This window comes from Eutrema salsugineum, unplaced genomic scaffold, assembly GCF_000478725.1.
Source record: "Eutrema salsugineum unplaced genomic scaffold, Eutsalg1_0 scaffold_10, whole genome shotgun sequence".
Lineage (NCBI taxonomy): Eukaryota > Viridiplantae > Streptophyta > Magnoliopsida > Brassicales > Brassicaceae > Eutrema > Eutrema salsugineum.
The window spans coordinates 10,621,284-10,644,725 of NW_006256908.1; the positions used below are offsets into that span (position 1 = coordinate 10,621,284).

Consider the following 23,442-nt stretch of genomic DNA (forward strand, 5'->3'; position numbering starts at 1 on the left):
GGATAAGTAATTTAGATTAAAACTCAACCATGTCCTTAATTAGACGATTTAAACATAGTATTGTATTAAAGGTTTTTTTTTTTGCTTCAGTCAGCGTAAACATGACTTTTCGTATGGTATCGTTCAAACGGAGTCTCACTTTGATGTGTGACCTATGATTTGTGGATTTGAACATATTGGATTTTCCAAATAAAATAAGGTGGTGATGATATTAACCAAAATGTGAGTTATGATTTATGAAGACAAGGACTGTGAGAAGTTCATCGGATTTATTTAGTTGACACTTGGGTCCATAGATCACGTTTTGCCTGGATTACAAACATTTTCTCTTTCAGAGTTTTTTTTAAGTGTTCCACAAAGTCGAGTTTCTTGCAGAATAGAAATACTGAAAGAAAACATGTTAATATAAAAAAATATGTATTTCGTGTTTTAGGAGATTATTTTAGTATGAAATTTGGGGTTTTCCATGGATAAAAGAGAGAAGATGAACAGTAACAATCTCATTAAATATCCTTCTTTTTTGGTCGAATATCATTAAATATCTTTCTAATATATATTTTTTCTCTTATTCTACCTAACGAAAATCTGAAACGAGCTGTATATAGAATATAGTAGAACATCATTTTTCAGCGATGCCTCGTATAATTTGAGAAAGTGAAAACTTTAATCTAGTTTTTCATTGGAAAAGTGAGCCAATGAAATTGTGAGAAACCCCATAGTCTATGGGATTCAATCAAACACTCTTGCCCATATAACACTTATGGGCTTATATTAGTTGATAAAAGATTTATGAGTCAGGCCCACAAGATATTTCCCTTGTTCCACTTGTTCGTTTTAACTTTTAAGTTACACGATTGATAGTCGAAGCCTTAGAAGAATAAGTAAAATAAGGTTGGAGCTGGTAAATATAAGACAGAATTACTTTCATGTGAATTCCACAGTAATCATATATTCTATATTTTTTTAATCAAAACCATTAACCACTAGACGACACATTAAATATAAGTCTGACCAAAATGAACTGTTAGAGAAAATAAAATAATGGGAATAAAATCAGTAAGGACAGTAGTCATTTGCCCCATTTTCTTGCTAAATCGTTTTTTTTTTCTTTGTCATCATAATACAAATATTTAAGCAAAATAGTCTGTGTCAAGTCACTACGGGGCGCCACTCATGGAACAAACTATTTTTACGTGTCATGCAGAAAATAAATCCATCCACAATGTGATATGTTATTTAAAAACAAAAAAAATCATCGAAATTTTGATATGATATCGTATTATTAGTCAAATTCAGGTTTTGCTTTTCTGAAAGTGAAATTAAAGATCTCACGAAATCCCCTCGAAAGTCGAAACTGATCCTAGTTTACTCTGAATTTATTAAAATCAGCGCTGTAATTTTTTTTTTTAATACAGAATGCGTCGTAATGTATTTTCACGGCTGATCAAATACTACAAGGCCAGTGGACCATGTGATAATACATAATATACGTACGTGTAGACATCTACAGTCTCTCCGATATACGACAGTGAAATAATAAAAGGATATTGTGTAGCTATTCGCGGCACGTTTTGCAGCATCATATATTCATATGTCACCGTTTTCAATATAAAGGATTAAAAATCAGTGTACATCAATTTTACACATATTTTGTGGGATAGTGAACGTTAATCCAAGCGTACAATTTTTTTCTTTCTTATAGCAATTCCCGTTCACAGGTTTCACTATCTTCTGATAGATACTTTTTCTTCCACGATATTGTCATTTCAGTATTATCAACTTAAATCGACATGATATCTCTTAATACTTAAGACGGTATATGGGGAAACTGATGTGTACAAATAAATGCGAATATTTATGCGATAATATTTAAACCGACATTGAATTAAGCAAATGTTCCCATTGTGTAGAGTGTAGTAAATATATATCTTAGGGTCACAGTTTACCAAATATGAAAAGGCACAGAAGAAAAAGGAGAGAACATAAGTGTACTATAAATGGGAAAAGTAAAATGATGCTAAGTGGAAGTAGTGGAGCATGATAGGAAGAGAGAATTTGTTCTTTAGGGCTCGTGATTATAGGGTCCTCGTGGTTGTCTATTAACAGTCGTCTTGATGCTGCCCGTAGTGGCTTTGGCCCTTGTTATTGGTGTCCTGTCTCAGTTTCTCTCTCTCTCTCTCTCTCTCGCTTATCAGTTCCAAATCAAGAACAACATGAAAATTATCACCCAAATAATTGGTAGACTAGTAGTCCGCTCTAGTCGCTATCAAAGCGGTAACTCGTTATATATTCTATGATTCTTTCAAGAAAAGCAACATTTTGATCAACCTATGAAAGCTAAAAATTATATAGATACTATTATGTAGAATACAATTACACGATTTTTTACCAACCTATGAAAGATATAATATGAATACCCGAGTACTCGTGCCCCCAAACAAATATGTATAACCTATTATTTGCGGTTTTGCTTCAACTTTTTATTTGCACATGATAACAACAACGTCTAGCCACTAACAACAAAAATTAAAAACCTTCGTCTTATACTTATAATATTTATTTGGGTAGAAATAACTTTGAATCAAAATGTTGGAAAGCAAAAGGAAGAGTGAAGTCCCGTCGTTATACTTTAAACAAGGAACAAACATATCTTGCCCCTTCCTGTTTGATTCATTATTTTTCCGAATCTTTTTTTAAGATTAGCTTTGTAATTAAATTGGACACTAAAGACCCACACAAATGCTAATAGTTTCTTCAGTTCTATTATTACAAAAAATATACAGCTTACAATATAATGGCAACTAAATCATTTCTATAATCTATTATTATCTCGCATTGCCCCCCACCCTCCCTAATGGATTGACCGACCCTTCAAATCTCAACTTTTCAAAATGCTACTCTTTCCTCTCCCTTTTTTTGTTTGTTTTTTTCGTCCTTTTGATATTTTTGTTTTGTCTTTTTTTGGTATGTGTTACAATTATTTTGTCGGCTGATTGATGTAGTATTCCTGGCTCAAAGGGTTTGATAATCAACTAATTTAAGATGAATTACTAACTCGTCTGAAATTCCAAGAAAACAAAGACACTCATCAGTACATTACCACAATTTGGACAAGAAAGTCATTGTATATTCAGATAGACCGGAAGAAATCCATATTGATTGGTCAATTATCATGATAGCAACTAGAAAGTAGTTTTACATAGTTTTATCATGTGGATTTTGATGCGGTTTCCATGGTTATAAATATATATATTAAAGGTCTGATGTGATGCACATTTACAAGGAAAGTGTCTCAAATTAATGTTTGATGTACCATCTAAAGATGGATAAAACATTAGAGGTCACCAATTCGACATCCATTAAAAAAACGACACATTTGAAGATGGAACACATAACAAAAGGAATTGTTGAATCAAGCTCGATTGGCAAAATGGGTCCATTCTTTATTTATTAATTTATATTCGATTAGTCATGTTAGCCTTTTCATTGTCAGTTCAACGATGATCTTAACGAGATACGTTTGGACCTGAACATCTGGCCTCCAAATCAGATTCGACGACGTCAGTTGACTCATAGTCAACTCTAACTCTTTATGTTACACTCTGGCTAGATCCAAATAAGTGATGATAGTTATGTATTTCTTAAGATTAAAATGAGCATAGTTATGTTGCCTATAAATGAACTATAAACTGATCGGATGATTATATACCATTAAACATCTATGTAAAAACTTAAAATCACTAGAGTTTTTTTTTTTTTGAGAAAAAAATCACTAAAGTTAGCCCTCATTTTAAAGTTACCAATATGAAACGAATGCAGGAAATAAAGCGAGACCATCAAAATTTAATGTAGTTTACGCTTTGACATATTTTTTTGTTTGTTAAATAATCTTCAACATATATTTGCCACTACAAATAACAAATGCAATAGAACCTACCTGAAAAAACTACAACAGATTTGTGCATGCATAAATCAAAATTTAATGAGGATTACTTGGTTTAACCCTTTTCTTACCCAGCCCAAATTTAAAAATACAGGAGAACCGAAAAATCATATGCAACGTATTCGTGAATGCTTCGAACGTAAGTTTTTATCCTATCACAATTAATTACTACATAAACGTTTCAAAACTTATGGTAGCTTGCCCCCAATTTTTTTTTTTCAAAGCTAGACCCCAAACAAGCTAAATCAACATAAAACAGACGATCTTTTCTTAGTAGATTATGAAACAACCAATTTTATACTGGAAAAAACAACGTAGAAAGAACTGTAGTTACTTTAGTTTTTTTTTTTTAATTGTAATATCCAGTTATAGGTAGCCAGTCTACAATTGGGGCTTAGTATTTATGAATGGTTTGGTTTCGATATATTCGTCTATATGTTGTGACCAGTGAAGTTTCGAATTGTGAGTCTAATTTGGGATTTTTGTTATAGTTTTTGAGTAAAGAAAGTTAGAGCAAATAGTCCCGTAGTTTCGAATTGTGAGTCTAATTTGGGATTTTTGTTATATTTTAAGTTGTATTATATTCGATTTGAATAAAGTCAGCTTTATTCTTCACGAAAACTATTTTTATTTAGTTTTGTTCACATTTTTTTTTTTTTCGTTTTATCAATGTCGTATTCTTCTTGAGTATGGTCGGAAAACGTCAACGAGTATACTGGTTCCCTAAAGAAGAAACCTTCACTTTTATTGAAAAAATATTTCTCGTGTGACACATTCATTGATATGTAAAAAGCTGTCCTTTACGAATTTATATGATTGTGAAAAAAAGAATAATTGTTTTACTTTAGATAACAATGTATACTCTATGGCAACAGTGGATCAAATACGAAAGGATTGACCTAAGTATAAAATTCCATTATAAATTTACCTCAGATTCATACTCTTTAACAATAATCAATTTAGACTGTTGACAAAAAAAACAAGAAAACAGTAATCTTTTCCAGACTATTAGACAATAAATTTGATGAAAATCATTTGCTAAAAATCAACTTAATTTTAGATTAACTGATTTCTATAATATCTAGTTAACCAGTTAGCGCAAGTGGCAAAAACCTGGCTTTTTAAATGTTTACGTTCATCTTTTCGGCACGAGTTTTAAGCTTAACTGATAATACTGCGCCAAAATGAGTTTTAAAGGTAAAGCTAGAGCGGTAATTTGATTTAGGAAGAAAAAGATTTCAGGAAATATAACTTGAGTGTCTGAAGCTATCCATGAGGTTAATGAAATGGCGTGAACCAGATTGTACGGTAGTTATCTATTTCTGTTTTGTAAGTGCAGCTAATTTATTCGAAATAATACTTAGTTGAATTAAGTTATGTTTTTTTTTGGTGATTGACAAATTATATTTTACTATTTTTTAGCTGGAAATCGTAATGGATTAATGCTTTTACGAGTAACTTTTTTCCTTCTCACCGTCTAGACTTTTTTACTTGAAGTAGTATTCTATTCATTTCATTCAGAAATTCAACCCCCAACAAAATTAATGAGTATTAATATGAAAAGAAGTATATAACCACAAGAGGGAGAAAAGATTACGGTAATCTCCTAATATGAAACTTTGTATGAGCAGATTAATTAACGTGAATTATGTGGATGACTTGACTATTCAAAGAACACAAAAAGGTACCTTATAGAAAATAAAAATGATTCCAATCAGCGGTAGATCTTCAAAGAAAAGATTCTTATTCGCGCCAATATTTGATGGAAAAAAAAGTTGATAATATTCTTTAAGTTATTTTTGTTGATGTTCCCTTACATAATATGATCAGTATCCAGTACAAAAATGTCTGGCATATATATACATCTTATAAAAGATAAGTAGTTGTCAAAATCTCATAGGGCAAACGACCTAGCGAGTGGTAAGTTGACAGCTAGCCCATCCATATCTATCATTTTATGTGGGTTCCATAAAGGTCATGTATTTTCTCAAAGGTCATGTATTTTTCAAAGGTCATGAGTTTTTATCAATGGAAACAAAAGACAGGAGTAGTTCCAGAAATTAAACTACAACAAATTATAATTTACAGCATAGTAATATTTCTTTATATAATATATATGTATTGAAATTCGGATGGGTTCAGGTAGTGACATTGAAAATCGAGAAATCAGATGCTGTAGTAATCCAAGCGATAGCAAAAACAGAGGACATATGGAGAATGAATATGATACATAAATATATATGGATTTGCAAATGTTTTCTAGACTCCAAAATATTGTAAAGAGTGGAAAAGGAGAAATATTCTATTTTCTACATTTAAAAGAAAAAGAAAGTGATAGAGATTAGAGAAAGTGATGAAAGGTGAAGTATGTGGTGAAAAAATAGGGTTCCTTCTTCTCATTCGTCTCTTTCAAACTTTATGATGCAAAGCGACCTTTCTTTCTTTTCTCCTTTTATTGCTATCGTTAGTGTCGCTTTCTTTTATATTAATTTCATAAAGTCGTATGATCGTATCCATTGTTTTTATTTTGCTCTGACAGGACCGACACCGATCTTTCCTATATCTTTCGGTAATAAATGTTATTGGATTCCTTTTTCAGATTACATCACTGTATTTTATTTTATATTTCGTTGACATATACAATTATAAAAGTAGGATAATTTCGTAAAAGACATGGTCGAGCTAGACGTGTTCCCATGCTCTAGGTCGATAGAACTTCTACTTTTTTTTGTTGTTGTGGAACTTCTACTTTTATAAGGAACTTAGATTGGTACTAATCGTGACAAAAGATGTCCGATATAGTTCAAATCAATAGAGCTACATAATTCCTTTTTGGTTGCAAGGTTATTTTATAAGTACTCTATTTAGATAGACGAAACCAAAATAAAGAAAACTGAATATAATTAAACACGAATCCAAGAAAAGCTCTCTTTCTGACTCTGCAGGTCTGTTTCTTCGTTTGGCCTCTGGTTTAATCTGCATTTTTTAAGTGTTCTCAAAGAATCTCGAAACATGCTATTATTCTTTCAATACTGGTTCTTGTAACAGGATGTCTACCTGTGACCGTCTCCGTAACTGAGGCCGGGAAGTTTCAGTTTCCTGCCTTATTTGTGATCGAATGTGAAGCCCACCTATTCATTTCAAATCTTTGTTTATGCATATCGAAAACCAACATAAATTTAGTTTAATGTTTGAGTAGTATGTAGCTCTAAGAGCATGATTATCAGAGAAACCCTTGTGGGTTTTTACTTGAATAGTTTATTATTAAAATTGGAAGTAGAAACTTAAACTTTAGTTTTTTTATGTGCATTGGAGAAACTGAGATGAGTTTCCAATTTTTTTTTTAAATGTAAAAAATACTATTATTTGAAAAGAAACTAGTAATATTACATTTTTAAAATGTGAAAACAAGACAAACTTAATACAATATTTATAAAATATGAAACAACACAAATTTAACAATAAAACTCAATTTTAATATTATCCAAATTTTTGCCATATGTGTTCAACCAAATCATTTTTCAATTGGGCATGAATATGATTATCCCGAATTCTATTCCGAGCATCGAACATATTAGCAATATTTGTAAGCATGTTTGTAGAATAATCTTGATCCACTTGTGCATTTCCGTTTTCATCTCCTTGTTGAAATTCAGAGACATTACGTAGCGTGAATCCATCCCGTTCATCCTCTACTATCATGTTGTGAAGAATGATGCATGCTCTCATAATCTTCCCAATTTTAGCTTTATCCCAACAAAGAGCAGGATTTTTAATAATGGCAAATCGAGCTTGCAGTACTCCAAAAGCACGCTCCACATCTTTCCGAACACTTTCTTGATTGGTAGCAAATAATTTTGCTTTTTGATCCTGTGGAATTTTTATGGATTGTATAAATGTAGCCCAGTTTGGATAAATTCCATCTGTGAGATAGTAAGCCATATGGTACTCCCTTCCGTTGACAGAAAAAGTTACTTGCGGAGCTTGACCGTTGATGATATCATCAAAAACCGGTGAGCGTTCAAGAACATTTAAATCGTTTAGAGTACCTGGAGGTCCGAAAAATGCATGCCATATCCACAGATCATATGAGGCTACAGCCTCTAAAACGATGGTGGTTTTGCCAGAACCACGAGTATATTGTCCTTTCCAAGCCGTGGGACAATTCTTCCATTCCCAATGCATGCAATCAATGCTTCCTATCATCGCGGGAAACCCTCTCGACTCTCCAACAGCAAGTAGTCTTCGAAGATCCTCTGGAGTGGGTCGTCTTAGATACTCATCCCCAAAGAGAACAATTACTCCTTCTACAAAATGTTCCAAACATTTACGAGCCGTAGTTGCACCTAGATGGAGATACTCATCAACCGTATCAAAAGCGGTACCATACGCCAAGAGACGGATAGCTGCTGTACACTTCTGAAGTGCTGAGAGACCAGGTCTTCCGGAAGCATCATTCCTCTGTTGAAAATAGGGAATTTCATTGCTAAGCCTCTCAACAATATGCATGAACAATGGCTTGTTCATTCTAAAACGCCGGCGGAAGAGATTATCGGTATATGTTGCATTTTCTGCGAAATAATCATTCCACAACCGGTTGTGGCCATCTTCGCGATTTCTTTCAATATAAGCTCTTTTCTTCCTTGGATTGCTTGTCTCCTGCTGAGCAACATAAGCATTGTAGAGATTTTCATACGTTTGATCATAAATTTGATTAAAAGCTTGATCAACATTTTGTGTATAGGCTTGCTCGAAAAATTGATCAAAGGGGTCATTTTCAGATTCCTCATAATTGTTATTGGAAGACGAGGAAGCCATGACTCAAAGAAAAGAAATGGATTTATGAATCTGAAAATCGTGAGATGAAGGAAAAAAACAATAGAGTTGGGATAGAGAATACGTTTGGAGTGATGGTGGAAAAGAAAATGTTCTGGGTGTGAATTATATAGAGCTCGCTTGTCAAATTTATATGCAAAGTTGTATTCAGATTTGTGGCTGTCAAATTCACAAAATATATTACACCAAATTTACAAAGGTCCATAGACCACACAATTTTTCTGCTATCTTTGTATTGATATCTTTGTTTCCTGGTGTCACGGGCATATTCTCCAAAAACATTGTCTCTTTATGCCTTTGTCTTTTAATGTCACGAGGAGACATGAAACACCAATTCTACAAAAAAAGGGACAGACTTGTTAAAACAGAGTACATTAAAACATAAACATGCATTAAAACAAACATCAGTTCTCATTGAAGGCTTCCCTCAACAACTAAACAGACTTCATTTAAAGAACAAACATAAATCCTCAACAACTAAAAATACTACAATTAAAGTAAAACCAGCTAGATTCATTAAAGATGAGGGGTTTTAAAAACCCATACAACAAGGGATAACTAAAAAAGATAACTAAAACATCATATGACAAACAAACATGACACAAAAATTATTCATTCAACAAGTCTGTTATCAGCTTCTGCTTCATAGCTTCTTCGAACTCTATCAGGGACTCGTTCTTGGCGATGAGACGGTCAAGCAATGACATCTTCGACATTCTCTCCTTTATGGCCAGTTCCTTCTCCTTTATGCCCCACATATCATTAAAACTGGAAACAGCTTTCTCATCGATCACAAAGCCTGCATTCTTCCCTTTGGCTTTTGAGGCCTTAACACCCGGAGGCCTGCTTACTGCTTGCACTTCATCGGCCTCTTCAGCTGGATCCGCCTGAGCTCCATCTTCAACCCTTCGTCGTTTAGAACCTCCATCGAACTTGTAGCTGTTCTGCTCACACCATTTTTGATCACTACAGAGCTCCTTCCAGGCGTGATCCATTGTGAATCTCTTCTTATTGTCATTGTAGTAAATCTCGTGTGCAAGCTTTAGAACATCATTATCGTTTTGGCCAGATGTTCTCTGCCTTGTTGCAGCTTCATAGGCACCACAGAATTTGCAAATTGCTTCATTTATCTTCTGCCACCTTTGTTTACACGCAATGGGCTCACGGTTTACACTCTCTGATGCCTTTTGGCTTCCATTGAAGTAGTCAGCAATTGTCCTCCAAAAAGTACCTGACCTCTGCTCGTTTGCGACGACAGGATCCTTCGATGTGTTGAGCCAAGAACTAATCAGAAGCACATCTTCAGTCGGCGTCCACACCCTCCTGGAGCTTGTTTCCTTCTCCTTCTCCTTGTCTTCACCGAGGGTTGCATCTCCATGAAACCCTTGAGAACAGAAGACTGGAGGCTGCGAAGATTCTAGTGGCTGTTGACTGTTCAACAGGTCAAGAAAAGGAGAAGACTGGCTGAAAGGATATGAAGACATATCCAGAAAGAGAAGATAGCGAGGAAGAAAGACAAAGAAGATGATAGAGAACAAAGAAGATATGATCTTTTGCTTTGAATGATCGGAGATACAAAAGAAAGTGGCCTGAAGGTTCCTTTAAGTACAATTGACAAGAAAGAGATGCAAAAAGAAAACAACTGCATTCAACACCCACAACCATATCGACATGACAAGCATTCATGTCGATATGCAGCTCAGTCTAACCAGCTTTTCCTAATCCAATTACAACCTAACTAACCGATAAACTACCATTACACATTTATTATTGTCAACCTAACCATTAATCTACCATTACACATTTATTATTGACAAACCTAAACGCATTTACAAATACTAACCTGATATATTGGCTGGACTGGAGGACATGACTCTGGTGTTTTTAAAGACATGAAGAGGTACCCTGCAATCAAAGCTTCAAACAAACAAATAAAATATCAGAACCAAAACTCAAGTATAACAACAACCGAGACATATGACTTCTCAAACACCTAAACCATATCATACTCATATTAAAAAAAAACCTTAAACAAAATCATATTTACAAACTCAAATGTCAACCAATATCAAGCAATAAGCTCAACCAATAGTCAAGCAATAACCTCGAGCATGAATCAAGCTCAAGCAATAACAAAATCAAAACATCTGAAGCAATAATCGAATACATATCATTTAGACAACCATCGATCCATATCAATCTCAAATCACAACACCTAAAACCAAATCATCTCAACAAATAATCGATTATAAACATCTATAACCATTTCATATGCATGCAAGGATAAAAACAAACCACATCAAAACCCAAATCAAAACATCTATAAACTATGCCCAAATCGATTTACAGGTGAGAAACATCACTACCACAACAAAATAGATTAGATTGGTTTGTACTTAACCTTTTTTGTCGATTCGATGCAGCCCAAGATTCCAGTGATGATGCGATTTCACGAGAGGTCGTCGACGAAAAGACACCGGCGATGATGCGATTTCAGGCTGCAATTGGAACAGAAGACGCCGCCGGTTAGCCGATTTCTCTGCCGGATGACGGTCATCGCCGATGACAGATAAACATGGCGAAAGAAATCGCATCGGTGGTGGCTTCTGGGTTTTTTTTTCAGGCGAGATGAAAAATGATTTTAACGAAAAAGTTTTTCCAAACACATTTTTTCTCTTTCTTCTTTAACCAATGAAAAGTAACCACGTCACAAAGAGGGATCGATCCTTTTAATCCTAAATTTAGGATCGATCCTCCTTCTTAATCATGCTTTTTGAATTAAAAAAATGCTAAAAAATGATAGAAACTCACACAGAAACCATTGATAAACATGGTCTAAATATAACTATCACTTGATATAAGAAATATTTGTTTATGTTGTTTTAGCTAAAATGAGAGAGTTTATCATTTAAAAAAAAAAACATAAGAGTGTAACAACGAATAGATATTATTCAAATCCAATAGAAATTCAAAGCTAACATATGTGTGTGTGTGAAATAGAGGGGTTAAATACAGTTTTTAGAATAGTCACATCGTAGGGTTACGTGTTAAGAGTATTTGTATCAAGGAGATCTTTTTCGTAGAGTAGTTGGAGATATTTGATATGTGGTCAAAAAATTATAAGAATAAAATAACAAAAATAATAATTATTTGATGCTAGAAAATAATTTGACCTGAAGACGCAATTAAGAAAAAGAAAAAAGAAAAAAGAATGATCTAACGAGAAGCAACAAGAATCTTTTGATAATCTGAGTATCAACAGCACCTGTTTCTGTTGGATTCCAAACTCTCACTTTCCCTGCCCCCTCGTGTCTGGGTCCCACTTATTTGTACTCCAACTCTGGGTCCCACCTTTGTGTCCACTCAACCCAACAGTATCACATCCCCTCTCTCTCTCTCCTTCTCCTTCCATAAATAAATTTATTTTTCCCATTTCATAACTCACAACCCAAAAATAAAATTAAGATCCCCTGAAAATAGTAAAACTAATTTGGTACCTGAGACTCAATTTCTTTAAAAAAAAACATCGCATTTAATTTTTCTTTCATTTTTTTTGAATTTGATTTTGCGTGTAATTATTTTATATATTTATATGGTCGACGGCGATGCCAACGGCGGTGAATTTGGCGAAACAATGCTTAACGGCGGAATCAGCCTACGCGCTGGAAGAAGCCGTAAACGTGGCGCGTCGACGTGGACACTCACAAACGACGTCGCTTCACGCCGTCTCCGCTTTACTCTCTCTCCCAACCTCCGTCTTACGCGACGCATGCGCTTGTGTCCGAAACTCCGCTTACTCTCCTCGTCTCCAGTTCAAAGCTCTAGATCTCTGCCTCAGCGTTTCTTTAGACCGGATCCAATCGGGTCTACCCGGATCCGATGATCCGCCCGTATCCAACTCTCTCATGGCTGCTATCAAACGCTCTCAGGCTCACCAGCGTCGTCTCCCTGAGAATTTCAGGCTTTACCAAGAGATGTCTCAGAATAATCAGAACCAGACACTCTCCTGCGTCAAAGTTGAACTTCGTCAGCTAATTCTCTCGATTTTGGATGATCCGGTTGTGAGTCGGGTTTTCGGTGAAGCGGGTTTTCGGAGCTCCGAATTAAAGCTCTCGATTATCCGACCCATTCCTCACCTTCTCCGTTACTCATCATCCACTCGTGCTGCACAACAACAACAACAGCCTCTGTTCCTCTGCAACGTAACCGGCAATCATCCCCAACCGCCGGTTCGTTGGGGTTTCGGCATACCGAACCGGAATGTCGTCGGAGATTCCGATCACCGGAGGATCAGCGCCGTTTTCACTAGGGAAAAAGGAAGGAACCCTCTGCTTGTGGGTGTATCGGCTTATGGTGTGTTAACCGATTTCTTAAAAAACCGAACCGACGAGATTCTACCGACGAAGCTCCACGGTTTAACCGTTGTTAACATCGGTTCAGAGATTTCCGATCAGATAACCGGCAAATTCGATAAAACCTACACCGACACGAGGTTTCGTGATCTCGGGACGGTGGCTGAGCAAGGTTCAGGGCCTGGTTTAGTCTTGAACTATGGAGATCTGAGAGTTTTCACCGACGACGGCGAGGGAAACGGATCGGCGGCGAGTTACATCGTGAGTCGTGTATCGGATTTGTTGCGGAGGTGCGGGAGGAGAGTGTGGTTGATCGGAGCGACGGCGAGCAATGAGGTTTATGAGAAGATGTTGAGGAAGTTTCCGAGTGTGGAGAAAGATTGGGATTTGCAGTTACTCACCATCACTTCTCTTAGGACTTGTTTGCCTCACCACAAATCCAGGTTTGACTATCTCTCCTCTCTCTCTGTTTCTCTTTCGCGCGCGTTTCAGATTGTAAAACGCTTTGATCGCTTCTTTTGTTGATACTAAACGCGTCGTTAATGAGAGTTTTTGTATCACGATTTGGGGATTCGCGCGGGATTTAGTATATAATTTTTGTTTTTATCATCTAGACATCAAGTATATTCAGTTTATTAGACGTAGAATTAAAATATCTTTTGGACTAAGATATTTCGACCATCATAAAGTCACATTTTTAAAAAATATATTATGTTTATAATATATCTTAAAAACCTGAGAAGATCATCAACCGCATGTTTAACCATTTTTAACAAGCATTCTCTTCTATTAAGACAACATTATTTTCTTTGAAAAACATGTAACCAGTCACATCCAAAACATTTTAATCTGGTATATGACTATTAATAGCTTATTGCTATTTGTTAACATTCTCGACTAATTTCCCGTAATTTGTTTACCATTTCCCTGTGTGTGTTTATAATTTACATAATATTTGTTAAGGAGAAAATAATCTTATTTTAGAAAATAAAAATATCATATTCTAGTTATTTCTTTGTTGTTTTAACGTCTGTGCTTACAATTTCTAAATGGTGTTTGATAGAAGCACTAAAACATTTGTTTTTAATGACAAACACAATGGTTTAACATGTAAAATATCAGCAATAGCAATAGGATAAAAAAAATGGCATAAGCTAAAAAACAGAGAGTTATTTGAATTTAATTAGAATCAGAGCATTGAAGTACAATTTGAAATCTAGATTCCTCTCTTGCACTAACTAACTTTATGACTCTGTATTTACCTTTTTTTCTTTTTCTCTGTACCGTTCTCTTTAATGATGTTGACATGTTGTAATTGAATACAGTTTGATGGGATCGTTTATTCCATTTGGTGGATTCTTCTCAACTCCTTCTGACTTGAAACTACCCTTCTCCGGTTTTAACAAGGAAATCACCGGACCGGTTTCTTCCGTATCCGATCAGACCCAATCTACCTTGCCACCTTGGTTACAGATTACCACAAGAACCGATTTAAACCAAAAATCTGATTCCAAGGTCCGTGCACTTTTCTCTTCTCCTACTTTTTGGTAATCTCTCATACTCGTCAAAGTGCGTTTCCTTGGACTACAAGTTTTCTCGGCCGAATGTGTAATTTCACTGTGTTATGTTAATTTTAAAGTGGATTTACATCTCCTCAGTGCAGACCAAAGAAGGGTTGGAATCATTTTGTGGAAATAAGTCGACGAGCAGTGCTTCTGCGTCTACCGGTTCAGCTAAATCGGTCACGACTGATCTGAATCTGAAGATGTGTCCGGTCACCACAGGATTTGGTCTCAAGAAGCATTTGAATTTGGATAACAAAGATATTCCTCAGACACGATCTGCGAGCTCTGCTTGCTTGGATAATCCAAGGGATCTCAACACAGAGAGTTTCAAGATTATATACCGAACACTAACCGAAAGGGTTTCAGGGCAAGATGAAGCTGCTAGAGTTATAAGCTGCGCATTGTCTCAACCGCCTAAGAGTAGCACTAGAAGAGATGTTTGGCTTAATTTGGTTGGTCCTGATACAGTAGGGAAAAGGAGATTGTCGCTTGTGCTTGCTGAGATTGTGTATCAAAGTGAACACAGATTTATGGCCGTTGATCTTGGAGCTGCGGAGCATGGAATGGGCGGTTGTGGTGATGTGATGCGGCTGAGAGGAAAGACAATGGTGGATCATATCTTTGAAGTGATGTGTAGGAATCCTTTCTGTGTAGTCTTCCTTGAGAACATTGAAAAAGCTGACGAGAAGCTGCAAATGAGCTTGTCAAAGGCTATTGAAACTGGAAAGTTTATGGATTCGCATGGAAGAGAAGTCGGAATTGGAAACACCATGTTTGTTATGACGTCATCTTTACCAGAAGATTCCGGAGCAAGAATCTCCTATTCGGAAGAGCAACTCTTGAGAGCCAAAGGCAGGCAAGTGGAGATATGGATTGAAACTGTGTCAAGGTTACCATTTGTGAGATCGATTTCCAGCCTGAGTTCGGTAAACAAGAGGAAGGTGATGGGCTTGGGAGAAACTAAGGAGAAGAATGAGAGTCTAGAGACGGTAAAACGGTTGAACAGAACAACTAATGGAGTTCTTGATCTAAATCTTCCGGCACAAGAAACCGAATCCGAGGAAACAGATCGTAGTGAAGAGAACTCAATTCTTTGGTTAGTGAATTTGAAGAAACACAACCGTCTCATTGAGGTTCCTTTCAAGCCTTTCGATTTTGAAGGATTAGCAGAAAGAATAAAAAAGAGCGTAAAAGAAAATTTCGACAAGTGCGTGAGATCGGATTGTTTGCTGGAAATTGACCCTAAGATCATTGAACGATTACTAGCGAGTGTTTATTTCTCTGACAGTAGAAAAGATAATACCAAAGAGTTGGTGGAGAAAGTAATGGCTCGAGTGTTCTTGCTTGTTAAAGAAAGGTATGAAATCACTTCTAGTTGCGTAGTAAAACTGGTTGGTCGAGATCTTGACATTAATCGTGAGGATCAAACGGACTTGTTCCTTGTAAAATCTCAGTAGGTTAAATGGTAGTTGTGAGATTTATTTGGATAGTGTATAATATAAGGTAGAGTTAGTAATAGATTTTTACTGTCCTTTTGTGTTGCTATACTATAATATAATGTGTGTTAGATCATGAAGTTGTGAGTGGATATTTCTCCTTGTTTGCTATACTATAATATAATGTGTGTTATATCAGATACTACTTTCGCATAGAGTCCTCAGATTGACTTTCAGAAATCAGAATATACATATGACGAACTTCTCCCTAAAGCAACTGGAAAATCTACACATGATATAGCTCACTATGTCTCATTGTTTTGGAATGCACAAACGTATGCGTTCTTCTAGTCATTATCTTTGTCTTTGTTCGTCCGAGAATATTGACTAAGACATTATAATATTCCTTTATAACAATTTAATTATAAAATATTATTTTTTGTCATCATTATAAAATAGATATAAAAAGTAACATTGTCATCTGAATAATAAACTAGACTATATAGATAACATATTTGTCCAGTTACATAGCGTCTACAGTTCTGATTACGAAGGTTTTCTTCTAGCTTTGGGCTTATAGCCCACCGTTTTATGTCACATAGAAAATGTTGAATTTGAAAAGAACAAAAATAAAAAAAAATCTTGTGATGCAGGAAAGACTGATAAGGGGCATAGAGTCCTCACTGACCTGAGCGATGTCGATCACCTAGCCACTTGACTAAATTCTGGTTCCGTTTTTTTTTTCTTAAGGTCTTCGGCAATTACGAAGGTTTTATTCGTGATGAAACATCACTAAATAATTGATATTCTTTTTTCTGTTAGGGATGAATGACTTAGGATCAGTCGGTCATAAAAATATTGTTGTACATCACTCGGTGACTCGGTCCACAATCTGATCTAATTTGCTGACGAGTTTTGGGAAAAATATTTGAGAGGCAAAACATAAAATTACATCCGTATAATAATTCTACCATAGTAATAAGTTGACCATATAAATAAAGAACAAAGTTTGACCAGAAGAAGCGTAGCAGGATCTTTATGCTTCCGAGTTTCTCTTCAAACTCTTTTAAATTATTATCAGCACTATCTGACACCACTTGCTCAAATTTTTCAAAGCATGGTGATACCTCTTCGTGGAAACATAACTATATGCGCATAATGTTAAGGTAGTTAGAGGTTGTCTATGTGGTCAACATTCCAGCCTCTTTTTTGAGGTAATTGTGAGTTATATAATAGGTACTTTTGAAATAGAATGCATGTTATTTGTGTGTATGTTTATGTTTTTATGTAAATAATGACAATAACATTTCCTTGTAATTTATTGATAATCTATGAGAACTGATTATGTTATTTCCTAAATGACATAGAAAGACAGGTTTTGGTCTAGATGATATATTGTAATCCGTTGGTTTGATCATTTTTGTGGAATAGTATAACTCAGTTCGCAAAATAGCAAAGTTTGTGATGACTGATTTGGACTAGGCAATCTCAGAAGGTAGAATCATAGAAAAGTAAAGAATAATGAGGAGTAAGTCAAATGATCAAATCGAACGGATTATTAGTCCATTATACGTTTTGTATGACCATTTAATTAAAAATAAAGAGGAGAAAGAGAAGTTGATATTCTGAAGAAAAAAAGGTAAAAGTCTTCAAAGGTTTTGTTTATTAACAAAAAATTAGGAAATGAAAAAAAAGTGGAATCGGGCGGCCACATGAAGACATTCTCTGTCGCCCACCCAAACTCCAAAGAGGAGAAGGCGTGCCTCACTTTCTCTCTCTCTTTTTTCTTTCTTTCTTTCGCGCGTGTTTCTCACTTGCTTTTCCCTAACTACCTTTACAATTTACAACTGCTAGTCTTACTACAAGACCAACAAGTTTGATCTCTGTTTATCTGTAACAATTTAATTTAATTTAATTGATACACCACTAACACAAGCTTATCTATAAGAGCCTTGAGATAGAGTTCGATCTCTGTTTATTGATTGTTTAGTCTTGATTTGGATTTCGTATCATTCTTAGTATGGATGTGTGTTTTCTTAAGAGATCATGAAAAATGGTTTTAAGATTGTTGTCTTTATAATGAGTTTAACATAATAATAAACAAATCTAGCTCCCATTTTAACAAAAATGGAATATGTAAAAGTTGAGCAAACTAGACATTTAAATAAAATTATATATGTAATTTTCGATATGGTGAAACCTGTTCACATGAAAAAATTGTAGTCTAAACTTTTATATCACTGAAATTTACACTATTATAATTACATCTGCAATGGTTTTAATTAAAACTGTAAGGAATTAAATGTCTATGTTTACTTACACAATCAAATAATCGTGTTTAACATTTTCTATATCTAGTTTCAATGTTTTATATTTTTATATTTAACTTTTGTTTATAAAATTTGTTTAAAGCACTCAATATCACTTTCTTATATAGTCACTGCAGTAAACATAAATACTAGTAAAGTACTTCGTTATAGAATTGTGTCTAAAAGTATTCATATTTCTTATGAAAAAAAAGAAGAATCTTGTACTTGGTAAACTAACTTTTATATAAATTTTAGTTTAATAGCTTTCTTATTTATCTTATTTTAATTTGAATTTTATATAATTTTCATATTCAAAGTTTTATATTCTTTTCTAAAATTACCTTCAGATTTGGGTTTATAAGAAAATTATGAAGGTTCTTAAACTTAAAAATATGTATTTTAAGATTTGAACACATTTTTTTGTAGTGGTTTAATACTTTAATTTATATAAATTACTATTAGTGTATTATTTGTAGATTTTTATTAAAATAATTGTTTTGTTTTGGTGAAGCGGATAAGAAGAGAACAGAGGTCTTTGTAAAAGAGTAGTCGCAGTAGCCCCCACGTGCTAATGAAAGCGCGTGTAACAGTACATGGACACTCACACGCGTGTGGAAGGGTTACCTGCTAAGTCGGTCAATTAGTCGAATGGTGGGTCCCTTACACATCCCCAACTTCCATTTACCACTTATCAACCACACCACATATCTAATGACTATCTCTACTCCTTGAATAATTTACTTAATACAAATTTTTCTTTAGGATCTATATTTGGAAACAATTATTAATATCTCAGGGATCTTTGCCCATACATTTTTCTGGTCACACACACGCCCGCACACGGCACACCCATGCATTTATATGAAATAATCGTGCATATGAATAAATAAATAAGTAACAGTAGATCTAGCCAGATGTAAAAATTAAATGTCTTTTGAAATTTGAACTATCTTTCCCATATTATACTAAACTATTATGTAATTGGCAGTCTGTTTTCCACCTTAAAGATTGTCTAGGTTCTCTAACCAAAATAATATTATAGATACACTACAAATATTGAGAACGAATAACTGTATAATGTTGGTGCTATTCATGTATATTTGGTTATTTTCTATGGTGAGTTAGCAGCAATAGGAGCGCCTGAACTCGATGGGTTAGGTTATTCTCTTGGAGATTTTGATTCTTTTCTATAATCAAAACAAAGTTATTTGATTAGAAATTTAGTAGGTAACATACAAAATCAACAATTGTTTTGAGTCATAAAAAAAACAAACAAGTACATGAACTCTAATCTAGAAAACTCAACCTACAAAAGGTTAATTATCTAGAAATGATAAATACATCCGGTTGAGACTTTTTCTTGTAAATTTTAGAATGGGTATTGTTTATATCCTTCAAGAAACTTGCTTTTTAGATCATTAAAAATGACATTTTGCAAAAATCAATGAGACAGGAGGATATTATAATATTTTTAAGAAGAAAGAAGACTAAACAAATTGAGTATAACAGTCAGCAAAACAGCGACATCCTTACCTTTTAAAAGTTCCCCCCAGTTTTGACTTTTGACCTAAACCATTTCAACGAAGAGAAGGAAACAAAACAAAACAAAACAATTTTAAAAAGAAAGTAAATATTACATATATATATATATATCAAAGAAAAGGAGACCAAGAAAGGTAGACGAAAGAAAGAGCGCACCTTCCTCTCTCCTTCTTCGCAACGAGGCTCTCTTTTAAAAGGAGCCTTACATTTCTCAATTAAATCCTTCTTCAAAAACCCAACCTTCTTCTACTTCTCCTTCTCAATTCCCAAAGTTTGTAACTTGTCTACTGATTTCCTCCTGCAAGTCATCTTCTTCTCCAGGTATGCGCCTTTCCCTTTCCTTCTTCCCTGTTATCCATTTCTGAGTTGATTTCATTTTAGTTTTTTTCTGATATTTTCATCCCTCTTTAAGAAAATTTATTTCATATTTGAAGATTTGGTTTCATTAGTCATAACTCTTCAAGATTCTTCAGCTTAAAAACCTTACCTTTTTCCTGTTTGATAATTTAAAAAGAAGACAAATTTTGAGCAGAGCTTGATTCAATAGAAATTTAGATTCAAACTCTATTGCACGGTTTTCTCTTCCTCAGTGATTGTCTTGTTTCTTTCTCCTTACGGTTGTTTTCACCTTTGAAACTCACAGGAGAGATGTGCGGCTCAAAGAGCAACCTCTGCTCTTCAAAAACACTAACCGAAGCCGAATTAATGAGGCGAAAATCAGAGGAAGAAGAAGGCGTCGCCGCCGCCACGTGTCTTCTCGAATTAGCCGCCTGCGACGATCTTCCATCGTTCAGGAGAGAGATCGAAGAGAAATCTCTGGAAATCGACGAGCCGGGTTTCTGGTATTGCAGACGGGTCGGGTCGAAAAAGATGGGTTTCGAAGAAAGAACACCTCTCATGGTCGCTGCTATGTACGGAAGCATCGATGTTCTAAATTACATAATCGCCACTGGAAAATCCGATGTGAACAGAGTTTTCGGCGACGAGAAAGTCACTGCTCTCCACTGTGCGGTTTCTGGCTGTTCTGTCTCTATCGTTGAAGTCATCAAGATCTTGCTTGATGCTTCCGCTTCGCCTAATTGCCTTGACGCTAATGGGAACAAACCGGTCGATCTATTGGTTCGAGCTTCCCGGTTTGTACCTAACCAGAGTAGAAAAGCGGTTGAGATTCTGTTAACCGGAAACCATGGCTCGGTTAGTTTGATGGAAGATGAGGAGGAGGAAGTGAAGAGTGTTGTTATGACTAAGTATCCAGCTGATGCATCGCTTCCTGATATCAACGAAGGTGTTTACGGAACAGACGAGTTTAGGATGTATAGCTTCAAGGTTAAGCCTTGTTCGAGAGCTTACTCGCATGATTGGACCGAATGTCCTTTTGTTCATCCAGGTGAGAACGCGAGAAGGAGAGATCCAAGGAAGTATCCTTACACTTGTGTTCCTTGCCCTGAGTTTCGTAAAGGGTCTTGTCCTAAAGGAGATTCTTGCGAGTATGCACATGGTGTTTTCGAGTCTTGGCTTCACCCAGCGCAGTATAGGACACGGCTTTGTAAAGATGAGACAGGTTGTGCAAGGAGAGTCTGTTTCTTTGCGCATAGAAGAGATGAGCTGAGACCTGTTAATGCTTCCACTGGCTCTGCAATGGTTTCACCTAGGTCGTGTAACCAGTCTCCTGAGATGCCTGTTATGTCTCCTTTGACTCTAGGCTCATCGCCGATGAACTCTCCTATGGCTAATAATGGTGTTCCTTTGTCTCCAAGGAACAATGGTGGGTTGTGGCAGAACAGAGTTAATAGCCTTACACCACCACCGTTACAGCTTAACAGTAGCAGATTGAAGTCGAGTTTGAGCGCTAGAGATATGGACGTTGAGATGGAGCTTAGGCTTCGCAGGCTCAGTGATTACAAGTCATCAAACCTCGAAGAGAGTTTCGGATCTTATGATTCTTCTTCTTCTGTGATGCAGCTTCAATCTCCAAGCAGGCATTCTCAGATGAACCACTATCCGTCTTCACCTGTGAGGCAAGGGTTTGAATCTTCTGCAGCCATGGCAGCTGCAGTGATGAAAGCAAGATCCTCTGCTTTTGCAAAACGGAGTTTGAGCTTCAAACCAGCTCCTGTAACTTCTTCTAATGTCTCGGATTGGGGTTCACCGAACGGGAAGCTCGAGTGGGGGATGCAGAGAGAGGAGCTGAACAAGCTTAGGAGAAGCGCCTCCTTTGGCATTCACGGGAACGGCAACAATATGTCGCGTCCTGCTAGAGACTACAGCGACGAGCCAGATGTGTCGTGGGTGAACTCACTGGTGAAAGAGAGTGCACCTGAGAGAGCCTTTGGAATGACTGAGAGGGTTGGGAACACGGTGAATGGAGCAGAAGGTAGAGACAGGTTTAAGCTGCCTTCGTGGGCAGAGCAAATGTACATAGACCATGAGAAGCAGCAGATTGTGGCATAAGAAGCAGAAAGAAAGAATGAGATTTGATTGCTTTTCCTCTAGGGCCTCTCTACACAGAATCTAACAAATCTGGCAATAATTTTTTGATTTGTGTTTGACCCCACAGTTTGCTAGTAGTATATGATATATGATTATATTCTCTTGTTCTTTTATATATTTCTTGTCATTCTCTTGTCTTTTGTGACACTATGTAATGATTAAAAGCAAATAATTGATGAATGAGTTCAAATGTTCTCTGAAGGATCTTACTAGCTTTGCACTTGTTTGTGATATTTATGCTTTTGTGATAGCTTAATCTCAGTGGTAATATTTTAGATTGGGGAAGATTAGAAGATTAGTAAAGAGAACAAAGTACTGAAAGCCAGAAATAGTTCAAACTATTAGAGCTAGCTAACAACGTTAGTCCATTGATTCTTTGTCTCAGTAAGAACGATATGAAAATGTGGTCTATTTGTTTTATACTACGAAGGAAATTCCAACTATGTGTCAATATCGCATAAAATATTTCGTTTCTTGGTGTTATCGATGTGTATTAATGCTGATCACCTATCATCGAGATTGCTAAAATATAAACTATACATGGATTTGAGATTCAGATTTGTAGCAGCTTTTATATTTTCAATTGTACCATCAACAATTTGAGAAATTATAATGGTACTAGAATAGAATGCTTCTAAAATTGACGAGGGAAAAGTAATTGATATTAAGCTGCTTCTACATTTAATCTTTAGGTAGAGATTGAGACTAGTCCTGGGCTTTCAGATATTCGGTTCGGTTCCGGATAAGAACCGAACGGTTCCGGATATTTCGGTTCTCAAGTTTTAGATCCATATAGATACCGAATTATTTTCGGTTCGGTTCTGGTTCGGTACCTCTCGGTTCCAGATCGGTTCGGATATGAAGGATGAGAACCGTAAAATACTCAAAAAATTTTGGTTCTTAAATACCCGAAAAAATTTTGTTAACAAAAATAACCAAATAACAAAGAAGAAGCATGACTTGCGACTC

The 23,442-nt window shown here is 35.6% G+C and overlaps 4 protein-coding genes across 4 annotated transcripts; 2 read left to right on the plus strand and 2 right to left on the minus strand.

The window, feature by feature from the left end:
* Positions 1-7,423: 7,423 nt before the first annotated feature.
* On the minus strand, positions 7,424-8,553 carry LOC112081640. Its single transcript, XM_024148473.1, has one exon. It carries the CDS (start codon positions 8,468-8,470, stop codon positions 7,424-7,426), a length of 1,047 nt encoding a protein of 348 aa, XP_024004241.1. The 5' UTR covers positions 8,471-8,553.
* Positions 8,554-9,387: 834 nt separating this feature from the next.
* LOC112081615 (glutathione S-transferase T3-like) lies at positions 9,388-10,263 on the minus strand. Its single transcript, XM_024148401.1, has one exon. It carries the CDS (start codon positions 10,261-10,263, stop codon positions 9,388-9,390), a length of 876 nt encoding a protein of 291 aa, XP_024004169.1.
* A 1,980-nt stretch (positions 10,264-12,243) lies between these two features.
* On the plus strand, positions 12,244-16,330 carry LOC18027908 (protein SMAX1-LIKE 8). Its single transcript, XM_006411202.2, has 3 exons — positions 12,244-13,574; positions 14,457-14,646; positions 14,795-16,330. Exons 1-3 carry the CDS (start codon positions 12,385-12,387, stop codon positions 16,151-16,153), a joined length of 2,739 nt encoding a protein of 912 aa, XP_006411265.1. The 5' UTR covers positions 12,244-12,384; the 3' UTR covers positions 16,154-16,330.
* Positions 16,331-20,129: 3,799 nt separating this feature from the next.
* LOC18027909 (zinc finger CCCH domain-containing protein 29) lies at positions 20,130-22,674 on the plus strand. Its single transcript, XM_006411204.2, has 2 exons — positions 20,130-20,304; positions 20,627-22,674. Exon 2 carries the CDS (start codon positions 20,632-20,634, stop codon positions 22,432-22,434), a length of 1,803 nt encoding a protein of 600 aa, XP_006411267.1. The 5' UTR covers positions 20,130-20,304; positions 20,627-20,631; the 3' UTR covers positions 22,435-22,674.
* The last annotated feature ends 768 nt before the right edge of the window (positions 22,675-23,442 follow it).

Excerpts from the sequence above, each read along its gene's own strand:
- LOC18027909 (XM_006411204.2), top strand. The coding sequence starts at position 20,632 with ATGTGCGGCTCAAAGAGCAACCTCTGCTCTTCAAAAACACTAACCGAA.
- LOC112081640 (XM_024148473.1), bottom strand. The coding sequence starts at position 8,470 with ATGAACAAGCCATTGTTCATGCATATTGTTGAGAGGCTTAGCAATGAA.
- LOC112081615 (XM_024148401.1), bottom strand. The coding sequence starts at position 10,263 with ATGTCTTCATATCCTTTCAGCCAGTCTTCTCCTTTTCTTGACCTGTTG.
- LOC18027908 (XM_006411202.2), top strand. The coding sequence starts at position 12,385 with ATGCCAACGGCGGTGAATTTGGCGAAACAATGCTTAACGGCGGAATCA. Across the intron at positions 13,575-14,456 it reads TTGCCTCACCACAAATCCAG|TTTGATGGGATCGTTTATTC; the intron begins GTTTGACTATCT and ends AATTGAATACAG. Across the intron at positions 14,647-14,794 it reads ACCAAAAATCTGATTCCAAG|ACCAAAGAAGGGTTGGAATC; the intron begins GTCCGTGCACTT and ends TCCTCAGTGCAG.